This window comes from Mercenaria mercenaria, chromosome 12 (assembly GCF_021730395.1).
Source record: "Mercenaria mercenaria strain notata chromosome 12, MADL_Memer_1, whole genome shotgun sequence".
Classification (NCBI taxonomy): Eukaryota; Metazoa; Mollusca; class Bivalvia; order Venerida; family Veneridae; genus Mercenaria; species Mercenaria mercenaria.
The window spans coordinates 11439796-11457669 of record NC_069372.1 but is presented as its reverse complement, the minus strand read 5'-3'; the positions used below and the strand labels follow the sequence as shown (position 1 = coordinate 11457669).

The following is a 17874-nucleotide window of genomic DNA, read 5'->3' as shown; positions in this document are numbered from 1 at the left end:
TATTGCCAAGTTGGAATGCGGCAAAATATGACATTGTAGGAGTTACCTAGAATAGAAAAGTCTAAAATATGCTCAGACGGAAAGCATCGGAGGGAAAACTGTATGTATTTTCCATTAAGGTTGGACTAGCTTTGCGGACAGACAGACATACAAAGAAAGCAACATGTCTTCATTTGAGCATTACACTAAGACGGACAGACAAACAGCAAAGGAAAGCTGTATGTACAAACAACAAAGAAAAGATGTATGTATCTTCCCTTGAATGTTGAACTATATGTGCGAACAAATAGACAAACAAGCTGGAGGCAAAAACTGTATTTGTTTTCACTGGAACGATAGACTAGCTAGATGGAAAGGCAGATAGACAATCAACGAAGGCAAAAGCTGTAAATCTTCCACTGAAGGTTATATTATTTGAAAGTAAACCCGTGCTATGTTTGTTTGTTGGTTTTACATGTTTAACGTTATACACTGACACAATGTAAGTCATAATGGTGACGTTCCAGTTTTTGATGTTGGATGAAGACCCAAGGTGACCCTCCATGCATGATTTCATCATGGGTGTGCACCCGTATAGAACCACCGATCTTACGTAAACCAGCTCAGCTGGATGAATTCCTCACATGAAGAATTCAACACGCCAAACGAGGCTTAAACCAACAGTTTATCGCCTGTTTTTAAGGATTATATAAACAATTTACACGCAGTGTTAGATTTTCGTCCGCTTCTGTTAAAACGCTAGCTCTTCCCTCTGACAGTTGAATTACAACTTAGTGTCAACTTGCTCAAATATTCTTGCAATATCGTACGCAGTTTTATTTAGACCGACCGAGATCATATTTACAATTATCGCCACAACAACACCTTTTGGGGGACTGGAATACAACGAAGTAGATTCTCGGACATCTTTATCTGTCTGACCGCTCTCTAATGTTTCCCCTTTCGCAATCTGTGATAAACTGTTCTCTGTAGGAAGAATCAACAAGACACTACTGGCTCCTATCGCACCGCCTGTATGTGAAACAAAAAACTTTTGATCTTTGCAAAATGCATGTTCACTATTTCTGTTGCACACACTCCACCCAAGACCATAGCCATTATTTGCTATTCCTTCCCATTTTGGTTCCGGTTTGACCACAGGGGTCCACATCATTTTCATGGTGTCTGGTTTCAGATAACCACGAAGGTGCCGACTATTGGCCGCACTTTGCTCCGACTCTTTACGTGTGGTTTTAGCTGTGCTGAGGCTGTTTGTTAGACTAGAAGAACTGGGCGCTTGGGAAGCAGTTCTGGATGTTCTTGTTTGGTAGCTGTACAACATGGCATTCCCAAACTTGACCACATCTGTAACATTTGAGACCAGACCTCCTCCAGCCCATTTGTAAGATAAGTCTACATAAGGTGCGTTCTCAAGTCGCCCTTTCTGGTTTTTCACATAGTGCCTTTAAAACAGAAATATAAGAAGGAACTACCTAAATCATTATACAAATGTTATTGAATAATAGTAATAATAATACAAGCAACACATGAATGAAGTACAGCTTCTTTGATTTACAATTTTTGTGACATTTTCTGTGGGTTGCTTTTCTTCATATTTTGCAGACAATGTCTCTGACCGTGCGTGCTGTGTTCTATGCTTCCGGGAAATCTACACTTACTTTTTTGTGTACTGCGTAGAACTCAGAAACGCACTTTTTGTCACTTTCTGAATGCGTGCCTTTTTAATTAGTTAAACAAAGCAAAAGGTTTTTATCAATATCACTACTTTACAGCAGTAACCATGTTATACAAACACTGGTTCTGGAAGGAAAATCGAATTACAACCAAACCTACCATTATCCTTATCAAAGTATTTTAACTACGGAAGGGGATCAGATGGTAACTTAAATAGTTTTTTTTTTTGGAAAAAGATTCCCACGAAGACTTACAAAAATAAATTAGCTGATAGACGGAGTAAAAGATATTAAGCATATTTCTTCTGATGAAACTCGGTACCTTCCGAAATGGTAAACTACTGATAACGATTGCATTCATTACTTCATGGCTACTTTTTTAATAAAATGACTTCATTCACGTACGTCATCACTAACGTACTTTACAAAGAAAGTGTGTATTTTTGTAGGATATAACGATTTCGATAAAAAGTGTTAGACTGAAAGCTTCATGACTTACAGGGAGAAGATGTATTTATATTAAAGCTGTCATGACAATATATCTATATACCTCCCTCTGTTGTAAATCAAAGGTTTGTGTTCATCCAGGTAAGTGTTCTCCAAGCCAAGCTCATCCAACGTTTCCTGAAGGTATTTCTCAAAGGGCATCTTGGCAACCTTTTCTACAACAGCACTAACCAGAGTCCAACCATAAGTTGTGTACAAGTACTTGGATTCTAGTTAAATAAAATGAAACTAATGAGGTTACCAAAAATAATAACAAAGCCAAGAAATATCCTGACGTCATTTTTAAATTCAGTACCAACGTCTTGTTTTCTATATAAATTAAATGGTTAGAATTTGATAAAGTAAGTAAATAGTCAGTATATTTCCTCCGCATCATCACTGTATTTTTGTGACATATTTCACTCAAGAAATAACTTATATTTTATGTTTATACGAATTATCCCTTGTACATACAGCTGAGATGACTTATTAATATACCACCGTAATACTCGTATTTCGAAATATATTGCACACCAAACTCATAATGTAAGAGCGATACAGACAGCTGAGACGACTTATTTATAGACCACCGAAATATTCGTATTTCGAAATGGATTGCAAAACAAAATCGTAATGTAAGAGCGATACAGACAGCTGTGATGACTTATTAATAGACCACCGTAATATTCGTCTTTCGAAATGGATTGCAAAAATAAATCATGATGTAAGAGCGATACAAACAGCTGTGTTGTCCTATTTATAGACCACCGTAATATTTAGAAATAAATTGCACACCAAAATCATGATGTACGAACGATACAGACAGTTGTGATGACTTATTTATAGACCATCGTAATACTCGTATTTCGAAATGGATTGCAAAACTAATCATGATGTAAGAGCGATACATACAGATAAGAGGACTTATTTGTAGACCATCGTAAAATTTAGAAATAAATTGCACACCAAAATCATGATATTAGAGCGACACAGACAGCTGTGATGACTTATTTATAGACCACTGTAATACTTGTATTTCGAAATGGATTGCAAAACAAAATAATGATGTAAGAGCGATACATACAGCTATGATGACGTATTTATAGACCACCGTAATATTTAGAAATAAATTGCGCACCAAAATCATGACGTAAGAGCGATACAGACAGCTGTGAGGACTTATTTATAGACCACCGTAATATTTCGAAATAAATTGCACACCAAAGTCATGATAGAATAGCGATACCATCAGAACAGGACAAAGTAAATGATTTATGTGACTTAAGTCTAGTTAAAAGCGTATTAACCTCTTTGTAACAATATACTGAATTTCGATATGTTACTGAGGCCGGTGAGATATGTCTAGATTACTTTTTTAAATAATACAATCCTTGCACTTTAAGCCCATGGTTATAAGTGTATGACAAACGATAAATGTCTATATTCTATAATGTCTAAACTACTGAAGGACCAAAGCTGTCTGATGTATTGTAAATGATCATACATAGAATCCTCCTATAGAATTTATTTTGTATGTTTGTTTTGGTTTTTAGGCCTTTTTCAACATTATTTCAGTTATGTAACGGCGGGCAGTTAAACTAACCAGTGTTCCTGGATTCTGTACCAGTACAAACCTATTCTCCGCAAGTAACTCCCAACTTCCCAGATCAGAGGCGGAGGACAAATGATTTCAGACACAATGTCTTTTGTCAATCGTCACGGAGAACATACGCCTCGCCCAGGGCTCGAATTCACGACCCCGCGATCCGTAGATCTGCACTCTCCCTATTAAGCTAAGCGGACGAGCTATAGTCAAGTATCAAAACAGCAGTCTTTATGTGCCATATGGTGGCTGTAAAAAGTCTCCCTGTTTCTTGGACTCAGTTTTGTTATAAATTCTAGTCATTCGGGATCATGCTGTCTATCAATTCTTTACAGAGTTCTAAATTGTAAAGAATCTTATTTATTCTTGCGCATTTCGAACTGTGCATCTGAACAGAGCATACCTGGTACAAACTGTATATATGAAATAGAGCATACCTGGCTTATGGACAAGTGGGTCATCTTTGAATATTTCAAGACTCTCCAACACAGATGAATAATGACGAGTAATGTAATATTCATCTAGCTGCATTTCCTCTTTAGACTGCTCTTGCTTTCGTCTATCCATGTTTGCTTGTTGCTGTTCTACATCTGAGGAAGTGTTTGGAGGCGCTTTAGCATCCTTCGCTTTATCAGTGTTGTCTGTTTCTGTCTGAATATAGTTAAAAGAACGGGTTATAGTCGCGATAGTTTGTTTTTTGCAAATATTCAGAATCGGGGTAACGCTAAATTACAAAAAGGCAAAAAAAAATCATAAGAACATAAATAAGGCTTTTAACGCCTATTCTTCAATTTCTGCATTTTAGTTACTGACAACCTCTCATATATCTTTTAACACTGTCTCTCTCTAGTTTACGAGTAAAACACGGAACTTAAAACAAGAGATCACAGAGTGATCTTGGCGCCCACCAATGTGCCATTTTTGAGTGTTCCAAATTTCAAGACTTACTGACTAGCTCAAGGTCAAATTTCATTTCCGTACACAACACAAATCTATGCAAGTGGTCCAAATTTGAAGGCTGTAGCTTGAGAAATGTAAAAGTAGGTCACTAGGTCAAAATCCAGGTCAAATTTTACTTCGGAATACAAAACTATGCATGTGGTCCAAATTTGAAGCCTGTACCTTCAAAAATGTGAAAGTAGGTCACTAGGTCAATGTAAAGGTCAAAGTTTGTTTCGGTACACAAAACTATGCATGTGGTCCAAATCTGAAGGCTGTAGCTTGAGAAATGTAAAAGTAGGTCACTAGGTCAAAATCAAGGTCAAATTTTATTTCGGAATACAAAACTATGCATGTGGTCCAAATTTGAAGCCTGTACCTTAAAAATGTGAAAGTAGGTCACTAGGTCAATGTAAAGGTCAAAGGTCATTTCAGTACACAAAACTATGCAAGTGGTCCAAATTTGAAGGCTGTAGCTTGAGAAATGTAAAAGTAGGTCACTAGGTCAAAATCAAGGTCAAATTTTATTTCAGAATACAAAACTATGCATGTGGTCCAAATTTGAAGCCTGTACCTTCAAAAATGTGAAAGTAGGTCACTAGGTCAATGTCAAGGTCAAAGTTTTTTTCGGTACACAAAACTATGCATGTAGTCCAAATTTGAAGGCTGTAGCTTGAGAAATGTGAAAGTAGGTCACTAGGTCAAAATCAATGTCAAATTTCATTTTGAAACACGAAACTATGCATATGGTCCAAATTTGATGCCTGTACCTTCAAAAATGTGAAAGTAGGTCACTAGGTCAATGTAAAGGTCAAAGGTCATTTCAGTACACAAAACTATGCAAGTGGTCCAAATTTGAAGGCTGTAGCTTGAGAAATGTAAAAGTAGGTCACTAGGTCAAAATCAAGGTCAAATTTTATTTCAGAATACAAAACTATGCATGTGGTCCCTAGGTCAATGTCAAGGTCAAAGTTTTTTTCGGTACACAAAACTATGCATGTAGTCCAAATTTGAAGGCTGTAGCTTGAGAAATGTGAAAGTAGGTCACTAGGTCAAAATCAATGTCAAATTTCATTTTGAAACACGAAACTATGCATATGGTCCAAATTTGATGCCTGTACCTTCAAAAATGTGAAAGTAGGTCACTAGGTCAAAATAAAGGTCAAAGTTTTTTCCAGTGCACAAAATTATGCATGTGGTCCAAATTTGAAGGCTGTAGCTACAGAAATGTGAAAGTAGGTCACTAGGTCAAAATCAAGGTCAACTCATGTCAAGGTTCATCTTGCCACTCAAAAATATACATGTGGTCCAAGTTTGAATGTTGTAGTTACTGACAAGAACATTTTAAAAGCTTTTCCCTATATAAGTCTATATGAACCATGTGACCCCCGGGGCGGGGCCATATTTAACCCTAGGAGGATAATTTGAACAAACTTGGTAGAGAACCACTAGATGATGCTACATTACAAGTATCAAAGCCCTAGGCTTTGTGGTTTGGACAAGAAGATTTTCAAAGTTTTTCCCTATATAAGTCCAGGTAAACCATATGACCCCCAGGGCGGGGCCATATTTGACCCTAGGGGTATAATTTGAACAATCTTAGTTGAAGACCACTAGATGATGTCACATACAAAATATCAAAGCCCTAGGCCCTGTGGTTTTGGACAAGAGGTTATTCAAAGTTTTTCCCTACATAAGTCTATATAATCCATGTGACCCCCAGGGCGGGGCCATATTTGACCCCAGAGAAATCATTTGAATCATCTTGGTAGAGGACCACTAGATGATGCTTCATACCAAATATCAAAGCCCTAGGCTCTGTGGTTTTGGACAAGAAGGTTTTCAAAGTTTTTCCCTATATAAATCTATATAAATTATAGAAATAAACAATGGGCCATAACTCACTCATAAATTGTTGAACCAGTCTGATTTTCAGGGGGACACAACTAGGGTACCAATACATCATTCTGACAAAGTTTGGTCAAAATCCCCCCAGTAGTTTCTGAGGAGATGCGATAACGAGAAATTGTTAACGGACGGACGGACGGACGGACGGAATGACGGACGGACGGACCACGGACGCAGAGTGATTTTAATAGCCCACCATCATCATGATGGTGGGCTAATAACATCTAAAGTTCAAGCATCGTCAGATAAGTTAGCTTAAAGGCCAACGATTATTGTAGCCACGCCACGTGTTTGTATCAGTCGACCTATACTGGCAATATTTTTGCTTTTTCCTGAAAATTCAAAATACCTATAATTGTAGTTGTTATTACTTATATTTCTATTAGATATCTTATACTTCTATTTATTATCTCACACAATGTCTTTCCGTACAGAAGTGATAATTCCCATATCAAAGCTTTTTTTACAGAGGAAATGTATCAGAGTATTCCTGAATTAAGTTAGTTTGTTTTGGTTTAACTCAGTTTTTTTCAACAGTATTTCAGTTATATAACGGTGGACAGTTAACCTAACCAGTGTTCCTGGATTCTGTATCTGTAAAATCCTGCTTTCCCCAAGTAGCTGCAAAATTTCCGATATGAATTGGAGGTAGAGGGCGAATGATTTCAGCCACAACGTCTTTTATCAAATCGTCGTGGAGAACATACGGCCCGCCCAAGGATCTAACTCACGACCCCGCGATCCATAGATTGGCACTCTCCCTATTGAGCTAAGCAAACGGGTTCCTGAATTAAGTATTTCATTACTTAGTCTCTAAGAAAAAAATTATATCTTTCTCTAATAAAAGCTACTCTGACTAGTTGACAAGCCAGTTCGACGGATACACCTCCATAGATTTTTTTTTCTTGTTCACAGATTAAAATAATAGTATAATATTATACCAAGAGAGATGTCACAACCGTTCTTATTTCTTCTTATACCTTATTTTTCATGTAATCCTTGCTATAATGACGTATTCCTCCTAAATGCGAAAGAAGCTGTCTGGTTGTAATTTGAACCTGTAATCACAACAGTTATATAAGACACACACAAACAAAAACAGAAATGTCTCGCTTAAAAACTGACTTTAACTGAAATTATAGCATAAGTGTTTTACATTTTTAAATTTATTCACACTTCTTTCGATTTCCACTATATGTTACCAGAAAAACAGACTTGAAAATGTGTCAACAGAAGTAGTGCTTCAGAATTATAAGTAATAAAACTGGCCTTTAGCACGGGGCACGTGCGTGAATGTTCTCTGGACAGAGTTTCATATTCATATGTTATCTAAAATAGTTTAGTTTTCGTAGGACGGAATATTTGTTGTCTGCTGTCTGATCAAGATCTGCACTGTTCGCCATTCAGTTACTATCTTTTAGGTTAACTCTCTTTTTTTTAACAGTCAACGATACTCTCCAAACTGAAAGATGGACAAGTTCATTATAGAAATTTAGCAGGTTAAGGGTTAAACCAATAAATGTAGCTCAACCCTCTTTTTCCGCCTATTCAGCAGTGTTCACGTGACAGCACTAGAAGATAAAAGAAGAACCCCAAATATAGATGAACATTAATCGTACTCACCGGAAAATGTAACCACTATAAATGATACTTCTTGTTACACAGAAAGTTATGGCGTTGAAAACAATTGTTCATGTGTTTCTACTGATTGGTTAATTCATAAAAAAATGTTTAACCTTTTTGCCTTTCCAAGTCTTTTCCGGGAACTCTGGCACATAAAACTGCACAGGTTTGTCGAGGTCAAGGTCACCACTCTCTAGTAGCTTAGCAACCGCTGTCATAGTGATTGACTTGCTAATACTTGCTATACGAAATACTGATTGTGGAGTGCACTTCAACCTGTTCTCTACATCTGAATACCCAATACCTGTACAAAACAAGACAGCTTGTCACCTGTCAAGTAATCTGCTTCATTCATGTGTATTCTTGTTACAAGGTTCAAGTACTTAATGATTTTGATATCGACACCGACTGCATTTTGTATAAATAATTAATTAATAATTGTATCACTCTTTAAATTTCATCTCTAAAAAGTCCCTGATAACTTGCATGCATTTCTAACCTTTTTTAACAAAGCCACACGGAGAAAATTAATGTAACACAATAAATGGCTCAAGACTTACCATATCTATATTAGACTCAATTGGGTAAACGTTTTTTGGTAGAGGATATTTACACAATGCTGCATGCTAAAATATCAAAGCTCCTGGAACTGAGGTTTTAGACAGGAAGATTTAGAACTATAGCTTTTCATATATAAATGTAAAACAAGTGACCCCCATTGGCATCTCAAATTATGACACAAGGGATCAGAACGACCTTAGTAAAGGACCCCCTGACGATGCTACATATCAATTATCTGAGCTCTGAGTCTTGCAGCTCAAAGCAAGAAGGTTTAGTAAAGTTTTTACCATTGAGTCTATCCAAAACAAGCGGACAAATTTAACCAAAAGGCACGATTTACAAGTACTGGATTATTAGCCATATTTCAGAAAAAGGGTTATTTTGTATTGGAATTCGTATTTTCAATAATAAGCAATGATAAAAGTCAACGTTTATACTAAAGTAACTGATGGAAACTGAAACTAGCCCCGCTAAATTGTTGGAGGCCATCTTGGATTTCCTCAAAGTATGTCACGAAGCGACACCATCACCCTAGATTTTCTTGCACCCAAAATGAGCGTCTAATTATTTCTAGAGAAATGATCTTTGGCCATCTCATGCTAACAGACACTCAAGGGTTTATCATATGTACGTCTTAGTAAAAATGTGACCCAAGCGGCAGGTCCAAATTCTGACTCCTGGGGAATTTGGTAGAGGACCACTACATTATGCTACAAGACAAAAACCTAAGCTTTTGCGTTTTTACAGAAGATTTTTAAAGTTTTCATTATGATAGCAACCAGAATTCTGCGTGGAATCATTTTAGGCACACCCAGGCAACAGCGCAACCTAAATAAAGTTAAGGATGGGCTGCTATTGAATAAAGCAAAACAAAATATGTAATAGTCCCAATGTTGTGAATACCCGAATAAACGCCCAAAAATAGCATTTAGTCCAACAAGTGTGTGCCCACTGGTAACGTTATTAGGACAGTAACATTATTATAAGGTGATTACCTTCTGACCATACAGTCTTTCCATCCACTGACACTGCTATTGTCAAACCAGGACTTCCAGTTTCATCCTGTAAGACAAAAAATAGTTTTAGTCAGTAGTTTTGATATTATAACACCCCGACTTGTCTTTTTTGTAAATAGATATTTAATTCAATAATCCAAATATTTCGTATTCAATATATTCTTAACAATAATTACTTCCTCTAAATAAATGTGTGTGGGAAGAATGCAGATTCTTCAAAGAAAACGAAACAATAAGGAAAATCATACATGGTACGGTGTTTACTAATAACGATGAAATATTCTCCATCACTATCAGTCAGTAGGTTATAATAATAAATTCTGGCATTAAAACTAAGTTGACAGTTTTGGTAAGCGGTATTGTTCCCATTTGTTAATTTTCCTATCGTGAAAACTGATAACGAATACCACTTTATGCCTTCTACAAGTGATCAAGTGGCTTAAAATGTGTTAGAAGAGAAATGTTTCACCCCATATACATATGCCTTTGTACATAGTTTTATGCACTTGGAAATAAGAACCAAGTTTAAATACCTTCTTTCTCTGCATTAAATCCCTACTCTGTCTTATTGCTTCAGACAGTGACAAGCGTTTCACGTCATCACAGTTTTGCAAGTCCCCTGCCCTTTCTTGCTGATATTTTTCATTTTCTTCATCTTCAGCAACTTCTTTATTATGTAGCTTGATTATACAAAAACATGTATCATTATGAATCAAAAGCATCAAATAAGCAATAAGAATAGAAGAAAAAAATTAATGCTAAAAGAGGAACATATATTTCTACTGTACAAGGGATGCAATTCATACTGTATCAATACTTCTTTTATGTAAGAGTTATCGATCTCTAATAAGTTTGGTATTAGCCAGAAAACAAAAAAAAATAAAACAACAGAAAACGGGACTTATTATGAAATGGCGTTGTTCCGTTAACATTTTGCGAACAGAATAGAACATATTTTATTACACATAAACTGTACAGTTTTTAGTGTTTTCCAATATATAGTTTAAACACAATATAAACAAGACCTATATATGGGAACAAAACGTGTATACATAGAAAATAATATTTTCCTTAACAAAGTTATGTGGATGAACTTGCGAATCTATTATGAATATGAAATAATTTAAAAGTCACAACTTATTAATGATAGTTGTTTATTCAGCGATACTGAGCAAACGACATCTAGAGCTTCATGTATAAATTTGCATAACAAATATAATTCGGATTTGTTTTGGCTACTTATTAAATTTACGAACTTAAACATACTTGGTCTCTGTCTATAATAACATTTACGTTAACATTTTACATATCCAGACTCTAAGGAGGTATATTAAAGTGGAAATATGAGCATTTTTCAAGTAAAAAATCAGCTGAAATAGATGTGTGTGTAAAAAGGGTGGAGGAAATCATAGCTTTTAACCCAATAAACCAAACTCGTCCTGTTACCAGTACGAAATAATAACCTTCCAAATATGACTTTTCTTATTTTGACTGGGGCAGTCTTTTTCTGAAAAGTCAAACTGCACGCAGGAGTTGCTTCCCTTCAACTATAGAAATTTCTACCTTTAGGTAAGGGAAATCACTGCGTAGAAGATTGAAGAAAAGAATTATAATTTCATTTGTTCAATAACCTTATTTCTAAAGCATCAACTTCAATTACTTATGCGGCATTATCGTTAATTTAACACATTTAAATGTACAGTAACCGACAATTGCTTTTATAAAACATTCTCCAAAAACACAGTATGTGCAGTAAGATGCGCATAATGCCACTTACTAAGTACCAGCAATTAAACTTGGTAAAAACTGTGTCTGGCCCATTTGCTTAAAACAGACAACACATGCTCATCGGTTTAAATTTCATAAGCAGCTTTTAAGCTACGTCTATTTTTCACAATTATTGGGTCGCTATCTGTTATCTATATGACCTGTTACTATAACCAAACAAATATTTTGACTACTGTCAAACTAAAGCTGCGGTCCTTACATCAGATCTCCCGGATCACATCAATGTCCATTACCACTTAACCCTGTTTCTCCTCCAGCAGCTGAACTTACACCTTACAGCCAGCGAATACCAATTTTGTTTACCTTGATAAAGATCCCTCCGACCAATACAGTTCCTGCAACCAGTGCCGTCTGTAAGACATACTTTCCACTGCGTTGTGCTTTCTTTATGCTTTCATGGTAATACAGCCTTTGGTTTTTAAGCACGTTTTTATTAACATTCCCGACAGGTTTCCCCTTGAGAAAATGTGGTAATCTACGAACATGGAATAACTGCTGGTTCCTAAACATTGTCCTGTATCTGTAAAAGAAATACACTTGATGACACTCGCAATATGTACACAAACATAATAGTAGACGACCGGCAACGTGTCAACATGATCAACAAGCGCGAGTTATAAGAAATATCCTTCCAACACTAGCATTATTATCTATATCTGTATTTCTTTCTTTTCTTAATAAAAGGCGTGTTCACATACTAATTACCTTATTTTCTAATATATTACACCACTTAAGAAATAGTTTACTTTCAATGGTAAAAATGAAAGGTTCCGATTCAACTTTACCTTGACGCAGAGTACAGCTGTGGTTGTGATAACAATTTACATCATTAGAACAGATCCATTCGCGTGCACGTTTCCTAATGCTTTTTTTTTGTGGAAATCAAGTTTAAGTTACGGTATATTATTACGTGTAATGCCGATGATTATGATGATATTTATAGATACTAAGGCACTACTGATTATGTCCAAATGACAAAACACAGTTCCGGATTTAATGTCGTCTATAGTTTTCTTCAGTGAAAAACCACACAGTATAAAGTAAACAATCAATTGTTTTCACACGGATTTCCGTAGAATATAACAATTAGTAAAAAGCTTTTAATACTAAAATATCATAGTGTTCTAGTGGAAAAGCACAGTGTATCTACTTGGAAATCTATTCTTTTAGAAACCTGTCGTCTTGACATTAATATTTGTTTTCAACATATAATAACTGACCAATTAAAATGACCTCATTGTGACTGTAATCAACAGTATAAACCAATCGAATTCCAGAAAGCGTACATGGTAATAAAATTACAAGTATTTAAAATATTAACACGTTTTGACAGCAATCAATTACATTTCGGAACATATCTAGGCATCGACTTGTATTTGATAACAGGTCTCAAAATTCAAATTCACTTGGCCTACGATTGATTAGTTTGGCTGAAAACGGCATACTACAAAACATGGAGTGGAGTCGTGGAGTGGAGTCATGGAGTGGAGTCGTGGAGTGGAGTCAAAATTGGAGTGGAGTCAAATTTGGAGTGGAGTGGAGTCAAAATTGGAGTGGAAACAGCTATAACTACGCAGCGCAGCGTAAACAAATAAAAATGAATAAAAAATGCTCTGTAGGTGATGGTTATCGAACTTGACCTTGATATTATATAGATACACGCTCTGTACAAGTAATTTGTTTTTGTTGGGTTTAACTTCACATCGACACATTCATAGGTCGTAATGCCACGTTCCGGTTTCTCATGATGGATGAAGATCCAAGGTGCCCCTCTGTGCATTATTTCATCACAAGCGGGTACCTGGATAGAACCACCAAGTTCCATTAGCCAGCTTTAGGAAAGGAATGCAACACCCCAAACGAAGATCGAACCCGCATCAGTAAGAGGAAAGTGATTCAAACCCAGCGACCTAAACCACTCGGCCAAGGTGGACCCAGATGAAACTAGTATGTTTATTGTTATATTTAGGCATACTTATAGACTTTACTATCTTTTTATGACAAGTAACAATAACGTATTAACGAATTAACATTTTAAGACATGCAGCGAAACGACTAACATGGTGATACATACCTGGGACTGCATAAAGAAACCTAACTATAGATAAAGCATGTCTATCAGCCTGCATACACTATGTACGCGAAAATAGATCACTGACACGATTGTGTGCTTAGTACAAGAATAAACATATTTCTCGGAAGCAACGTTGTCTTGCGTTTTAAGAAATTCGGACTTCGTCAAATTCTGAAGATACTTACATTTCTATCCTAGCACTCCATAATGTTATACCTTCATTACATTTAGAACGTTCTCACATATCATTTATGTATTTATTTTGTTGACTTTAACGTCGCACAGACACAATTATAGGTCATATGGCTACTTTCCAGTTTTGATGGTGGAGGAAGACACCAGGTGGCTCTCGATCATTATTTCATCACAAGTGGGCACCTGGGTAGAACCACCGACCTTCCGTAAGCCAGCTGGATGGCTTCCTAAAATAAAGAATTCAACGCCCCGAGTAAGAGTCGAACGCACATCGATGAGGGACAAGTGATCTGAAGTCAGTGACCTTAACCACATGGAGGCCTCACTCACATATCATAATAAAATGCTTAAGCATTCATTGTCAACGGAAGTTTCCGGTTATAACGTCTCTTGTTCGGCAATACCGCGTCTCGTTCGACGTCTCAGAAACACGGGAATGCTTGTCGATATCTAGCCTGGCTCCCTGGCTGCATGGTTATTTTTATATAAATACTGGAAACATTTTATAAGAAAATTTTAGGCCTCTAAAATAGCATAATTTTATCTGATGGCTGACCTATGTTCGGAGCCAGGGGCAATAAAAAATCTCAATGTAGAAACACCCTTCTGGAGTTACTTCCCTCTTAATGAAGAAAACTGATATATGTAAATAAGAACAAACATAGGGACGGGAGCCAGTCTAGTCGATATCACTCGTTCGGGTAAGCCCCGTGTAATGTCAGCGAGGGGAAGTGATTTGAAGTCAGCGATCTTTAATCGCTTAGCCGGAGAGGTCCCTTTAAACAGCTTACACTGTAAAAACAAAGACCGCTCTAAATTTAACTTAATACACCTCAGTACTGCGCATACAGCTACATTAGTTCAGTAAAATAATTCTCTTAGCTTTACAGTTTAAACTTGCCACCGTCGATTTGTAACTAGATACTTGTATTTCCCCATATTTTTGTGTAAAATGTGTAGAATTACCGTCATGAAAACACAAAAGAATACAGGTATCATAAGGTGATGGGATCTAAATTTATCGATATTCCACATAAAAATAAAAAGAAAATACCATAGACATTGGTGCATTAAAATTTTAAGTTAAAACTTTCTGACTATTGGTCCATTGGCTTTTATTTACATAAAACAAACACAAGATTTACACTTAAGGCCTAAAAAAAATTCTTTGTTTCCGGTAGCATGCTAAAAAAATAGGGTAGGTAGGTCGGATTTTTTTTTATTAAGGGTGACTTTTCGGAAATTATTTTTCTGTCAAAAATGAATACAAATAAGGGGGTTATGCCTTTAGAGCATCAGTAAGTTGATTTCTAACATCACTGGCCATGTTTAAAGCATAAAAAGTGCAGTTTTGCAACTTTTTGTTAAAAAGTTGAAACAAAAAATTCTCCAAGGCCATAAAAACATTTAGGGTCGGGCCAAAAATTTAGGGTAGGTCGGGATACCGGAAACAAAAAAAAATTGTTTTACTCTAATGTTTCACAAGATTATGTTTTTAGTCTAATTTATAAGTAATTTATTCAATAAATTTAGGATTAGCTCTACTCCAGTATGTTTTGACTGATAATGTCTAATGATAACATTATTTGATCTAATTAACACAGCCGTGATGAGTTTAACATCAAATATTTTTAAATCATCATTCATATTAACCTGCAGTTACATGTTCTATGTTCAATCAAGCGAGATACATGTGCGTCAAATAAATGTTCACAAAGGTGTAGGCCTACTCTAAACCTCTAGCAACAGAGATATCTATACTGTAGTGTAGTGTACAGGTGTAGTCTGGATACTACTGTTTCTGCGTAAATGTATACACGTATCAATTAAAATAACATTTTCATAACTTTGAATATGTTGCATACAGTGCATTTTCTTATTCTAATGTACAAAATTCTGTTAAAATCATTTCATTCTAAATAATTTATTAATAACGACTAAAACAGCACATACCTGTACAGCAGAGTCCAATAAATGGCGTAGTCGTTTCTAAGGGGAGCAACTTTGTAAATTAGTTCGTGTTACTATTTTAGGGCTTCATCGACGGTCGGCATTAAATCTCGTGCATTGAGTGTACGCATGCATTGAATGTACACTATTAAACCTCTGTTAAACCTAACCCTAACCTTTAGTCAGTATATAGTACACTCAATATGTGCGTACATCCAATTTTATTTAAAATGTGCGATATAGGTTTTAATACTGGGAAAGTGGATCAAATCTGTCTAACTGAGCTTCAGTTTGTTGAGATAGTTTTTTACCCCAATATGTTAACACATGGTTAAAAGATCAGCTTTCTCAAGAATGGAACAGCACGATGTTTGAATACTCGTTTAAGGCATCGCCACAGTCACAACTCAGTATCATTTCATATTTTCAGGCAGAGTATTTTTCTCTTGAAAATTGCACTAAAGCCTTAACAGCTGGTCAAATTATCGACAACATAAGAAGCATTTGATGATTTATAGTACATATGTCATTTGTAAAATGTTAGAGTCTCGTTTAGACCGAAAGTTTACCCCAAAATATTGAAATTTTATGTGCAGTCAAACTCCAATATAAAAAATATTACAAAGACAAAATTTAGTTAATTTCATAGTACAATATGTATACTGCAAACTCTTATGGATTTTTGTCGAAATTGTTCCTGGTTATTGCATTAGACACACAAAGACAACCCCATGTAAATTTAATTTAAAATGTTGTTTGTACATGCATTACTGACCACAGGTAGCCAGGTAAACCTATACATAATCCTATAATATCACCTGTTTATATACATGTAAATTATGTGTGAACAGATAACACAAATTGGATAAATTGATGGTGTTGGGATTTTTGTGTATAATTCAGTAATCAGGTAAAATTTCAAAATAATTTCTGAAGACTTTATTCTTCACAGTCTGCTTTATAATTGGCTGTAATTATCTTTGAAATGTATTGAATATATATTGAGTTTGACTGCACGTAAAATTGCAAAATTTTGTCATAGAAAAATATCGAATAAAGGCATAATACAGGTAGTGAAATGCACATCCTTTTACTTGCATATGTTCACATAGATATTTAAAACATAATTATGACAAATTTATTGACTTTATTGTTACCACTTAATCATCTTTTATTTTTATGAAAATTTGCATGTAAAATTTTGAGTCAAATAGCCGCCACTGTAGGCGATGCCTTAAATATGTTTAAATGTTGGAATAATCGTACATATATATATGATAACCATTTTAAAAAGAGCCTTGTTTTGAACTGTAACGTAACAAAGTGATTTATTACTTTGTGTAAATTCAGGCGTAACACGGATCGTTAGAGGTATAAATGTTTGCCGTCTCTAAAATCAATACTTTTGTAAAATGATAAAAAAATTCTAAAAACTAATCGAGAAAGAAGTACGTTTTCCGTTACATTGGCGTAGAATACTATTATTAATTGTTTTTGAATTCTACGAAAAGTTTAATAATCGTCTCTATGCTCGCTTAGGTCAATAATGAGAAATGAATACGAACCTTATATAAATTTTTAGAAAAGATCTACGAGGGCTGTTAAAAATAACGTAGACTTTTAAATTACTGTCAAATGTCGCATATTGTGTAAATAGCAATATGAAATATATCGTTGTAATTCGCAATCTTTCTGTAATTTGGTCATACATTTTTGTAACATTTTTGCTGATAGGCGAAGCGCGTCGAACGTTTTTATTACCATAGCCACGCATAACCGTCGCGCCGCAGTCGCTTTTTGATCTGTCATGATTTGAATTCGATCGTTTTGTTCGCACTAATAGTATACTTGTTTGCCAAAAAAAGAGTCAAAGTGCAGCAACAAGTCAGGGCGACAGGCACCTAGCGTATGGCGTCATTCTGACGTGGGATGCGGAAGAAAACAACGTTTAAAATAAGTGAGTATTACTGTTTGTAATGCATGTAATGTCTTCATCGGCTCGCATAGATAATAAGACAATCGCTTAGTTATGGAGAAATTTTGGCGAACAGCAACTGA

General features: G+C 35.6%; 1 protein-coding gene across 3 annotated transcripts; it reads right to left on the bottom strand.

Moving 5' to 3' along the window:
- Positions 1–299: 299 nt before the first annotated feature.
- Positions 300–13983, bottom strand: LOC123535090 (serine beta-lactamase-like protein LACTB, mitochondrial). 3 transcript variants are annotated; one of them, XM_045317635.2, is made up of 9 exons: positions 13857–13983; positions 11901–12117; positions 10343–10489; positions 9789–9855; positions 8346–8536; positions 7590–7667; positions 4200–4413; positions 2224–2389; positions 300–1442 (listed from the first exon to the last, which is right to left on the bottom strand). In XM_045317635.2, the coding sequence occupies exons 2-9, from the start codon at positions 12105–12107 to the stop codon at positions 764–766; spliced, it is 1749 nt and encodes a 582-aa protein (XP_045173570.1). In that variant the 5' UTR covers positions 12108–12117; positions 13857–13983; the 3' UTR covers positions 300–763. The 3 variants fall into 3 exon arrangements, with proteins under 3 accessions (XP_045173570.1, XP_045173567.1, XP_045173568.1); XM_045317632.2 differs by lacking the exon at positions 13857–13983 and adding an exon at positions 12383–12818; XM_045317633.1 differs by lacking the exon at positions 13857–13983 and adding an exon at positions 12303–12382.
- Between the last annotated feature and the right edge of the window lie 3891 nt (positions 13984–17874).

What these genes read in the sequence shown, in the direction of transcription:
- LOC123535090 (XM_045317635.2), bottom strand. Translation starts at nt 12,107, where the DNA reads ATGTTTAGGAACCAGCAGTTATTCCATGTTCGTAGATTACCACATTTT. An exon ending in ATTTAATGCAGAGAAAGAAG is followed by an intron (nt 9,856 to 10,342) that starts GTATTTAAACTT and finishes TTTGTCTTACAG; the next exon opens with GATGAAACTGGAAGTCCTGG. An exon ending in AAAGACTGTATGGTCAGAAG is followed by an intron (nt 8,537 to 9,788) that starts GTAATCACCTTA and finishes TGTTTTGTACAG; the next exon opens with GTATTGGGTATTCAGATGTA.